Consider the following 12,209-nt stretch of genomic DNA (forward strand, 5'->3'; position numbering starts at 1 on the left):
CCAAAAATTAAAAATAATATAAATTTTGTGTGATGGGCCAATAAATCGGAGCTAAAACGACTGTTAAATCGTGATTTTTCATTCTAACCATCTAATGATTTCATCACATTACCTAACCTCTGAATGTTTTTTTTGGGCAATTTTTGGCCTAGATGATCTCAAAGTATATGCAAACATGTTTGACAGTTGGATCATGAAAACAAGTTTTGTAGAATGCGTGTCCTATCAAAAGAATGGATTCCAAAATATTTACAACTTAGTCTATACTTCCATTAAGTAGAATGTAGGCTTTTGTTGTATCCACATGTTTGATTGATGAACATGTTTTGTCATTGTATTATTCTAGGGTTGAGGATTGTATTTGTAAAAATCAACAAAATCGAAGCTCAAACGACTGTTAAATTGTGATTTTTCATTTCTAACCGTCAAATGATTTCATCCCCTATCTCCGAATATTTTTTTTGTGGTGATTTTTGTTGCCTGAGATCTCAAAGTATATGCAGTCATGTTTGATGGTTGGATCAATGACACTAGTTTCGTAGAATGTTTGTCCCGTCAAAAGAATGAATTCCAAAATACTTAAGAGTTTACTTTATACTTCCATTAAGTAGAATGTAAGTTTTTGTTGTATCCATTAGTTTAAATATTTAAATTGATGACCAATCCGTTCATCATATTCTTCTACGCTTGATGATTGTATTTGTAAAAAAATTAACAAAAAAATGGAACTAAAACGACCATTAAATCGTGAATTTTCATGTCTAACTGTCGAATGATTTCGTCCCATTACCTTATCTCCGAATTTTATTTTGGATGGTTCTTGACGTTAGGAGATCTCAAAGTATATGCAAACATGTTTATATCTCTTCCAACTACTAATTCTAATATTACCATTAGAATCTTATGTATGCATGTTCTGAACCCCCACAATTGACTACCATACTCCTTCCTCTTTTCGCACTTACTCCTCTAATTTTTATCACCAATACTACTCCTTAAAACTCAAGAAAAAAACTATTTTGATATAGGCAACTGCCGCCCATACACCTCATGTAACACTTTAAATTTAAGGTTAATCTCAGTTTACTACCCTGAAGTTTTGTGGTTTTCAACATTTGGTATATAAAGTTTTTTTTGTCCCAGAGTCATACCTCAAGTCTTAATTTTGAGACAGTCTCATACATCACTTAAGTTGGCTGTTAAGTCTGTCGTTAACTGATGACATGGCACCCACGTGGACAATAATTGAGAGCCACGTGTCAATATGGGCCTACGTGAATATTAAAAAATTTTAAAATTTGAAAAACTAAAATACTAAATCTAAACCTAAACCATCCATCATGGCCCAGACCCCTTCTTCCTCATCCATCATGGCCGACTCGGTCTCCCTCCTTCGTCCCTCTCCTCACTTGATTTCCCTCCTCCGTCCCTTTCCCACTCGCACTTATCCTTCCCTCACCACCTACCAACCCGACCCATCCCTCTCCTAATCGCTCCATAACTGACTCGGATTCCCAATTCCTATGGCTAATTTTTTTTCTTTGTTTTATTTTTTATTTTTTATTTTTCTATATTTTTAATCCTTTTATTTTTTTTTTTTTTTTAATTTCCACTTGGACCCCTTAATGACACGTGTCGCCCAGTCATTGTCCATATGTGCGCCACGTCGTCAATTAACGGAAGACTTAACAACCAGACTATGTATGAGATTGTTCCAAAATTAACACTTTAGGTATGACTCTGGGACGAAAAAAACTCCATATACTAAATGTTGAAAACCATGAAACTTGAAGGTAGTAAACTAAGATTTACCCTTAAATTTGTAAGGCACTGTGCTGAGGGTTCTTTTGTGCAGATAAAAACAAATGTGAGAATAAGCATGCACATGATAAGTTTAAATTTAAAAACACTTGAAATTATCAACTTGATAAATGTAAAAAAATAATAATAATAGAAAAAAATAGTATCCGATCCTTAGTTTCTATTGTTCATTGACTAAGACCTTATTAGTTTTTAAATTTTGATCAAAGTCTCTAACATTAATAAAAATTAGTAATTGGTTTAGAGTTTTAATACTCACATCCTTATTAAAATCCTAATTAATTTTCAATTCAAACATTTCCAAAATTAAAAAAAAAAATTAGAATAAGTTTGTACCCTTAAAATTTTTAATCTTATATATACCCATTCCTTAACATACCAATTTTCTATATGAAAAATATACCTTTTTTAAATATAAAATGTACCCATTTTTTATATAAAATTCATTCAATCTTATGTCTAATTCATTTTTTTAACTTATATGAGTACATTCTATTTCCTTAATTTGAGAATATATCCATGTCAAATTTAATAGAAGAAATTAAAAAATGTTATTAAGTCTAATATCTTCTCTCTTTTTTTTTAAATGCACCCATGTTTTGGTACAATAATTTTTTCGTTAGTTTTGATAAACGTATCCATGTACACACACAATACATTGGAGAGTATAATTTATCTTTAATATTTTTAAGCTCATAAATTATGGGTTTTATTTATAATCTCATTAATATAAATAACTACAAATTTCATTAATATAATAACCTACATTATTATATTAATGTCAAAGACTTCGATAAAAAACTAAAAACCAAAAAGATTTCAGTCAAAGAACATTAGTAGTTAAGGACCGCATCCAAAATGTCCCTAAAGATTTCAGTCAAAAATTCTTAAACACTTTCTCTCTCAAATTCTAACTTTGGCATCAGAGATTTTTCGGTCAAAGCCCCCCCATTCATCGTAGGCGCGTGAGGCTTTTGACCTTAATCTTATGTGTTATTATTTTCAGATGCATTTTCGTCAAAGGAGAAGACGGCGAAAATTAGTATCCACAATTGCGAGTTACCTTTTTAGTGACAATTTGATGAGGAGTGATGAGAGGGTTTTGAACAAATACCATTTTGATCACCTTTGACTCTTCCTTGATTGAGCCGTTATTGTCCGTTGCATGCGCATGGGAATCCCGATGTGCCTCGAGGGTAATTTTATCTTTTTCACCTGAAAGTCCACGTGTCGCCTCTATATAATTTTCTTGATTATTTTTTACTCCACACCTATTATTTCACGTAATGAAAGAAAATACTACTACTGCCCCAAAGACGTAGACACACTTGCCGAACCTCGTAAATATTGTATCTCATTTACTTTATATTCCAATGCGCACATACCATCGATTATACAACAATTCTGATATATGCAGCAGCCACCCAAAAACCTCACGTAACGCTTAAATTTATAACGCACTATGCTGAGGTTTCTTTTGTGCAGATAAAAACAAATGTGAGGATAAGCATGCACATGATAAGTTTAAATTAAAAACACTTGAAATTATCAACTTTATAAATGTACAAAAAAAAAATTATCAAATTAGCTGCTAACGAACTTTCCATATAACATGGCAACTAATAGATATATTGGGCTGCTCCAAAAATATTCTAACCACTCAACATTAAGCTCAAAATCAAATCAAGTTAAATACCAAGTAAGACCTACCTATATATATGAATGACATACTTAATTGAGTTGAAGTCTCTGAAACGTTTGACATTATGTGATTAAGAGTACGAAAGACAAACTTAAGACTAAAATAATTAAACCGAAAACATGCACTAGTCTAAAATATTACAAATTCAAACGTTCTGTTAAGAATTGCAAACTTTACTCTAACAATAAATAATATAAAAAGGTTCAACGGTTTAATTGTCTAACTTCATAATTCACTCACAGTCTCACAAAAAATGTCACTTGAACGAGAAGTACGTATATAGGGGTTGAATGCGATACATAGGCTGTATATACAAGCATATAATTTATAATTTATCCTTAACGGGGAAGATCATCAGAAATTGTTAAACCATTGATGGTGCAACTATTAGCAGCTATTTGATCTTGCACATTTGCAGATCTTCCTGTAAAAAATGCCGGTCGCTCAGGTTTGGGAAGACTAATAGTTTCAGTTTTCAACATTAAAACAACTGATGACATGGTCGGCCTACTGTTTGCATCCTCTTGAACACACAATAGTCCAATGTGGATGTATCTCAAAACTTGGTCTGGCCTGCATGAATCTTTCAACAGTATTGGATCTATCAAATCCAACCCTTTTCCTTCATTCCATGATTGCCAAGCCTGTAAAACAATAATTTTTAAGGATGTAATTATAAAATAGTATACTACTCTCTCTCTGATAGCTTAACCAAATAATAATTTGGAAATAATAATAATTCTTATACCGAGTTATTAAATACTTACATGTGCTAGAAGTGTAGGAAAACGGCAATTAAAGCCTAAAAAATTCTTTCTCCCCGTGGTGATCTCAAGCAGAAGTACACCAAAGCTAAAGACGTCCGATTTTACTGAATATATTCCTTCTATTGCATATTCTGGAGCCATGTAACCACTTGCATGTACAAAATTAATGCGTTGAGACTTTTTAGTTAGAAAAAACAAATATATTTTTGGGTCAGTCTATGGTACTTTATTAAAACAATAAGATACAAGTACTCTTCAATTTTAACGTTAATATTGCAATTCAATAACGTTCAACACAATTGCAATAAACTACCTTGATAGTGTAATCTAATATCCACACTGTAACTGACAACCTTGGTAATCTAACCCTTGGTAATTTACACATTTATACAAAAATAAAATTAATCAATGGTATAAGGTAATTCATTATACTTAAATCTATGGTCTAAGATAATCCTTAACGTTTATGATTAAGATAATTCTTTGAACTTAATCAATGTCCTTAAATTTTTTATTAAAACCAACTGTATCTAACACTAAGACCATTTGTTGAACTTAATCAATGGTCTAAGATAATTTTAAAATATTATTATATTAAAGGGTACCGGTACCTTTACTTTTTAATGAGGTACCGTAGAATCCTCCAATTTTATATGTGAAGGTATATAGGTTGAAACTTAAATAGGATCGAAGGTTATATAAATTGAAACTTACTAAGTTCCGACGACTCTTTCGGTATTTCCTTGAGTTTGACCATCAACTCCAAACATTTTAGCCATTCCAAAATCTGATATTTTTGGATTCATTTCGCCATCTAACAAGATGTTGCTAGCTTTTAAATCACGATGTATAACTTTAAGCCTAGAATCTTCATGAAGATACAAAATTCCTCGAGCGATTCCTCCTATTATCATGCAACGTCTTGACCAATCCAGCTGTTCTCGTTTCTTGGGTTCTGCATGGGTAACATTTATCAAAGACAAGTTAAAATTTACAGCCATTTACACACACTCACACATATATTGCAATTAACAAAGGAAAATATTTGGTCAAATGATATTCACAAACCAAATAGAAATTTGTCAAGACTTTTGTTGGGTACATATTCATAGACAAGTAGGGTTTCTTCTCCCTCCAAGCAAAATCCCAGAAGCCTCACAAGGTTTCTGTGTTGAAGTTTGGCTACCAATACCACCTCATTCTGAAATTCTTGTACACCTTGTGTGGAGCTTTTCGATAGCCGTTTTACTGCTATTTCATGTCCATTACCAAGTGTGCCCTACAATATGTAATGTGAACTAATTAAGCAGTAAGCGTTGTAAATACTATTAATTATGTAGTATAATATGTAATCAAAACCAATTAAGGTTATTTAATCAATCAATTATAGTAAATAGATAAACGGTTCATAATATATATACCTACCTATTTTGACCTTTTGATTTTATACACTTCGATGCGTAAATGATCACTTTTTTATTTTTTATTTTTTGCATGAATATTTTTTCACATAGCGATGATCAGGAACTATTTTCGCGTAGGAATGCCTTTTTAATTTTGTGGAGCGAAGGATCTCATGCAAATAAATATTTTCATACCTTGAAAACGGCACCAAATCCCCCTTCACCTAATTTGTTATCATCTGAAAACTTGTTCGTGGCAGTTTCAATAGTTTCCAATCTAAATTGCAATGACTCGACAGTCTTCTTCATATCATTACCAACTACAAACATTGACTCAAAATATTAGATGTCTTAGATAAAAAATTTATTAAGAAATATAGGTAATATATAAATACTTTTCAAATCTTTTTATTAATTAATTACCTTTTTTCTTTTGTCGTTTGGAGTGGTATCTCTCTTTGACTGTTCTGAGTCTCTTGCGAAAGAAGCATCCGGCCACAACCACAACTAACGAACAGAAAGCAACTGAACCAAGAGTACCAACGATGATTACCATCGATGCGGGTTTGCTTCTTCCTGTATGAATACAAAATTTAACAAATATATATCTCTGGGTGGGGCTACCTAACAATAATCAAAGAGCTAATCGATTTTTATTTTGATTATTTGCTGTAAGAATCATCCTTAAAGGAGAATTTAAAAATGAACGATTCATATTTTTACGTCGTGAGATGACTCAACACGGTGATTTGTGGCATATGAAATTATATACAATCAATTTTTATCAGTCACAAGAATTGTAGAAAACTTGAAGGATATCATCATTTACCAGATCTGTTTGTCATGAAGGTTGGCGGTGACGGCGGCAGCAACACCGGCGACGACTCCGTCACCGGTGCCGATGAAGTCACCGACGCTGTCGCTGACGCGGACGCCTTCGCTGTCGCCGGCGCCGACGCATTCGCTGTTGCCGTCGCCGTCGCCAACGCCCTCACAACCGTTACCGGCGGCAACGCAGACAGAGGCTGATTAGGTGGCAGTGACGACGGTGTGGTGGCATTTAAAGAGATGGTAAGGGTGCGGCGGGAGCTTCTTGCGTAGGGATCGTTGATGACGTCTGTGGTAGTATTGGGCAATGCAATAAGAAGTAAGGAGAGAACGTAGAAAGGGATCATGTCACCTTGCATGGAAAAACCTAGGGATTTTGATAAGAGGATTAATTCGTTCAAGTTTTGCTAAAATTTATAAGTTACAAGTTTATAACAAAGTCAATGCACGCGACGCTTGACTGACTTGACTCCTGAGTCAACGTCGAAGCAGACTAGAATCAACGAGTGGAAAGACTAGAATCAAGGGCTCACAGAGAACCACGTGGATAGGAACTAGGGGAGCTGGTGAACAGCTCACAGGTTGGACAATAAAAAACAAAATTATAACAACTCAGTTGTTCAAATCCAAGAACGCTTTTCTTTTTTTTTTTGGGTAAACCGCTCCCCAGTAGTTCCTATCTGCTGGGCTTCATATAGGGCGCAAACCCTTTTGCAATTGTTGAATGGGCAGCCGCAACCCAATTACCTCCTATTTTGTGAATTGTTGGAGAAGTATTTTTTGGGATGAAAGGCAACTCAACCCGATTGCTCTTGTAATTTGGTGACCGGTAGAGATGCTCTTATTATGGAATCCGAATTCTCTTCGGATCTTCTTTGTGAGGATCTCGAGAATTTGTGAATCGTGTCCGTTCATTATACATTGTGCGGTCATAAATCATTTTAAATTTTTTATTTATAATTGAACATACAAACTGTATCTGACGAAAACTTATCGCACGATATGATAAACGAACACAATTTATAGATTCTTAAAATCCTCACAAAGATAATCCGGAAAAGATCTTAGCATATTATGTACTCAAGATAATGCATGCTAATCATTTTACGTTACATCCAGGCCCACACAGCACCGAGTCACCAACACTGATTGAGCATAAAGTAATTCGGATCTTCTTTGTGAGGATCTCGAGAATTTATGAATCGTGTTCGTTCATTATACATTCTGCGATCATAAATCATTTTAAATTTTTTATTTATAATTGAACATACAAACTGTATCTGACGAAAACTTATCACACGATATGATAAACGAATATAATTTATAAATTCTTAGAATCCTCACAAAGATAATCCGGAAAAGATCTTAGCATATTATGTACTCAAGATAATGCATGCTAATCATTTTACGTTACATCCAGGCCCACACAGCACCGAGTCACCAACACTGATTGAGCATAAAGTAGGATATGACTCCATCACTTTCCTTTTTTTTTCGGTGACAGACTCCATCACTTTTCATAGAGTCTCCATAACACACTGATCAGCGATTAAAACATGCATACATATATGCATGGCATGCTCAGGGTTCTTTTCTTCAAATAGGGCGCAAATCCTTGCTGAATGGGCAGCTGTAACCCAATTGCCTCCTATTTTGTGAATTATTGGAGAAGTATTTTTTGGGATGAAAGGCAACTCAACCCGATTGCTTTTGCAGTTTGGTGACCGGTAGAGCTGGTCTTATTATGGAATTCGAATCATTTCCAAATCTTTTGTGTGAAAATTTCAGAAATTTGTGAATCGTGTCCGTTCATTATATATCGTGCGGTCAGTAACATTTTTAATTATTTTTTTTGTTTATAATTGAATACATAAACAGTGCTTGATAAATATTAACTGTACGATATACGATGAATGAAAATAAGGAAAATTAGGTTCACATCCTTCTTTTTGTTGCTCCATTGATTAAAATCATATTCATTTTCAATTTTTGATCAAGGTCCTTGGGTATTAATAACATCATTAATTATTTGAAAAATAAAATATTTTTATTTTTAAATATATTCATTTAATGATAAAAATGTTACAATTAATATATTTATATTTATGGCTAAATTTTTTATCATATATTTTTATTTTTAGTTTGTACCTATTTTTAATTTGCAAATATTTTTTAATTTGTACCAATTTTCTTTTCATTTTTAATTTGTACCCATATATTAGTTTCTTTTTGTGCCCATATTTTTAAAAATTTTATTTTTGTTTTTACCCATGTGTATACCGTCAAGTGACATTTAATCAAAGATAGAAAAATTACATATGGTATATTTATGTTTTATGCCTAAAATTTGTATCATATATTTATATTTTTAGTTTGTACCCACTTTTAATTTGCAACATTTTTTTTTTTAAATTTGTAGTATTTTCTTTTTAGTTTTATTTTGTACCCATGTATTAATTTCTTTTAGCGCCTATATTTTTAAAAATTCATTTGTATTCATAATTTTGAATCTTTTATATGTACCCTAATTTATTTCTAATGTACCCATTCTTCTTTATTAATGTACCACTTTGTTATATGTGAAATGTACCAATTTGTCTGTAAAATGTACCAATTTTTTTAACACTATGGATACATTTTTTTTGCCATTTATTATTTATTATTTTTACATAGTTTTTATCTATTTATTCAATCAAAATGTTTGAATTTTTTTATTGTAACCATTTATAATAGTATTATAATGAGGGGTTTTAAATTTATAGGATTCTAAATCTCATAAAATATCAAACAATTAATGTCAAAACTATAAAATTATAAATATTAATAGTAATATAATGAGGTGTACAAAATCAAGAAACCTTGATCAAACTTTGAATATTATTAAGATTTTAATAAAAAAAATGTTAAGAATTAGAAGCTGTATCCAAATATCTCATGAAAATAATTCAAGGATCTGTAGAATTCCCATCAAGAGAATCGGAAAAATATCATGTTGGCTTATTATGTACTAAAGATAATGCATGCCGACCATTTTATATTACAGCCAGGCCAACACAGCGCCAAGTCACCAACACCGATTGAACATAAAGTAGATATGACTCCACTTTTCATATAGTCTACATAACACACTGATCAGTGATTAAGACATGCGTGCATATATGCATGGCATGCTCGGGTTTCTTTTCATTTTCAAACAAATGGGAAAAAATTGACGTGGTACGAGCTGTCATCAGCATTACGATCAAATAATATAAAATATTATTTTATTAATATGAAAAAAGAAATACCTAGTTAGGGTCTCATATAAACCTTACCTCTCATAGAGCAAGAAAAACAAAATACAAGAAAAGATGGGAGGACATACACATTATCCCTTTTGAAAAAGAAAATACAAAAAAAATGGGGGACATAGACCTTACCTCTCTTGAAAAAGAAAATACAAAGCCCAAACCCCTCTATAAACCTAAAAGGTAAAAACTTGCAAGACAAACTGCAAAACAAAAAGGAAAATCCAAAAAAATTAGGTAAAACAGAAAATCACAAATCATGAAGGGGAGACAAACTTGTAGGCTAACATGCCCAAAAAATCTGAGTGCAAAAGAGGAAGAATCTCTATAAGGGGAAAGGCATGCTGAACAAATGAAGACAAGAGAATCTCTAAATTGGCTAATTTATCAGTGCATTCCGTTCTCAAAATGTCCGAGACGAAATTTGGTGTTTTAAGATGTCATGAACAAATTGTTGCTGGTTGGGTTTTGTGTTGTTGCGAATTTACTTGAGATCCTCAATATCCCATTTATGCTTCCTATTATCATATTCTTTATGCACTTGTCACTCTTCTATAGTTTACATTTGGATTTGATTCTTTGCTGATGCGATGTTGTGATAGGGTTTAGTAATTTTCAATATTCTTAAGACTCTTTTTAATCTGCAAAATCAAATTACCCATGAAATTTATAACATACAATCAGTTTCTTTTTAGTTGGGTTCAAATGATGTTGATTACGCTGTTATAAAACTCCTTTATAGTTAGGTTGAAAACCATATCAATAGATTCTTTATTTGGTTGGTCCAATCTGTACTAGATGAGATTGTTTTGTTTGATGTTTCAATCAAAATTTGGTCTTTTTTGTGTGTGAAATTATAATGGAATCACAAATCAAGTATATCTTAGATTCTTGGTTGCATACTCACCTTCCCACAACTATTATATTATCTATTGATTGGATGTTTTTTTTTTATTTTTATAATTTCCAGGATCTACGGTTGCAATGCTTTTGATACATGCAGTAAGGAGGAAGTCGCTACTCTTATGGAGCTTCTTTGGCATGGTAAGTTGAAGTTGCATGTCATTTTTTTTTTCGTTCATGGAATTCATTATCTTGCTATCTTGGCAATTAGCAATGTCTGACGATTGGTAAAATGTAAGAATAAATGTGTTGAAGGTTGAAAGTCTTGAATCAATTTTAAGAAAGAACAATCTCCTGTTAACTGTTAAAACTCCCTCTTATATTTAGTACGTAGAATCGTACACATGAAAGTGAATTTTAACAACTCTAACTTAGATTTCTTAATAATTTGATTCGTCTTCCTTTCATTTGTGTTCGACTATTTTACTTTTTTTCTATGTAAGTACAACTATTGATCGAAAGCCACAGAAAATACTCAACGGTTGAGAAATTGTTTTTGTTACAAGAATAGATTAAGATGTAAAGCTTAAATTTTGGGCACTTAAATATATGTGTTTTGTTTGGCAATTACAATCACTCGCATGAAAATCCAATTGGATTTGTTCTGGTCTCCATGATTTTTTTTTTGTTTGATTATTGATTAATTTATGTGGCGAGAGTTTAGATTTTGCTTTGCTGCCCATGTATATTTGATTTGAAATGGACAGTTCAATTTGCTGTATATAAATTAGTAATCAAAAAGCTCCAAGGAGAGGTAAATTAGAAACAATGGTGGAAGAGTGATGGAGTTGAGGAGTTGATAGTTTATAGGGTTTCTTGAATTTCTGGCTGATGTCCATGGTATTGATAGATCATTGAGACTGACTGATTGGTTGATTAATCACTAATTTGAAATACTTAAAATGTAACTTTTCTTTAATTCCTTTTCATTTTGTATTTTCATTGGATTCGAAAAATGAAACGAATCCAATCAGCTATTACGCCTTTGAATATTTTTACATCTTAATGCTTACTTTAAATACGTTAATTTGTTCCCGTTTCTATAAAATTTTGTGCGATGTGAACAATGTGGGTTATTCTCAATCTTCAGATGGTGATTATTTGGCAACTTCTGAAACATGGCTACTCAGCCTCTGAAATACAGAGCTGGGGATGAGAGCAACCAGATGAGCTAGAATTGGGTTTATATCATTCTAAATTATTCGTTTGGTTACCGATAGAAAATATGGTTGCCAAGTCCAGTTTTTTATTTTCATCATCTTAAACATTTTCCTTTGATAGCACTTTGTTTTGATTTGTGAACGAACTATATACTTTATATTTATCTTAGGTCATAGTGTAATGTTTAACGATTGAATTTGTGAGACGGTTTAGTAGTTTTTTCAGAAACTTACTATTCCTGCCAGATGCTCAAATATTATGTCTTTTACTGTTTTGCTTTCCCTTTTCCGTGTTTTTCCCCATATAGTAGGCTTAGCACTTGAAACTATGAGTATAA

At 32.3% G+C, this 12,209-nt stretch overlaps 1 protein-coding gene across 2 annotated transcripts; it reads right to left on the reverse strand.

Annotated features, from left to right (window-relative positions):
- Window positions 1-3,725: 3,725 nt before the first annotated feature.
- On the reverse strand, window positions 3,726-7,333 carry LOC103449525 (cysteine-rich receptor-like protein kinase 44). Of its 2 annotated transcripts, none has more exons than XM_070822987.1 (7): window positions 6,523-7,333; window positions 6,117-6,269; window positions 5,889-6,013; window positions 5,359-5,569; window positions 5,005-5,245; window positions 4,291-4,438; window positions 3,726-4,167 (listed from the first exon to the last, which is right to left on the reverse strand). In XM_070822987.1, the coding sequence occupies exons 1-7, from the start codon at window positions 6,878-6,880 to the stop codon at window positions 3,862-3,864; spliced, it is 1,542 nt and encodes a 513-aa protein (XP_070679088.1). In that variant the 5' UTR covers window positions 6,881-7,333; the 3' UTR covers window positions 3,726-3,861. The 2 variants fall into 2 exon arrangements, with proteins under 2 accessions (XP_070679088.1, XP_070679089.1); XM_070822988.1 differs by having other exon boundaries at window positions 6,117-6,218; window positions 6,523-7,132.
- Window positions 7,334-12,209: the final 4,876 nt, after the last annotated feature.

This window comes from Malus domestica, chromosome 05 (genome assembly GCF_042453785.1).
Source record: "Malus domestica chromosome 05, GDT2T_hap1".
Classification (NCBI taxonomy): Eukaryota; Viridiplantae; Streptophyta; class Magnoliopsida; order Rosales; family Rosaceae; genus Malus; species Malus domestica.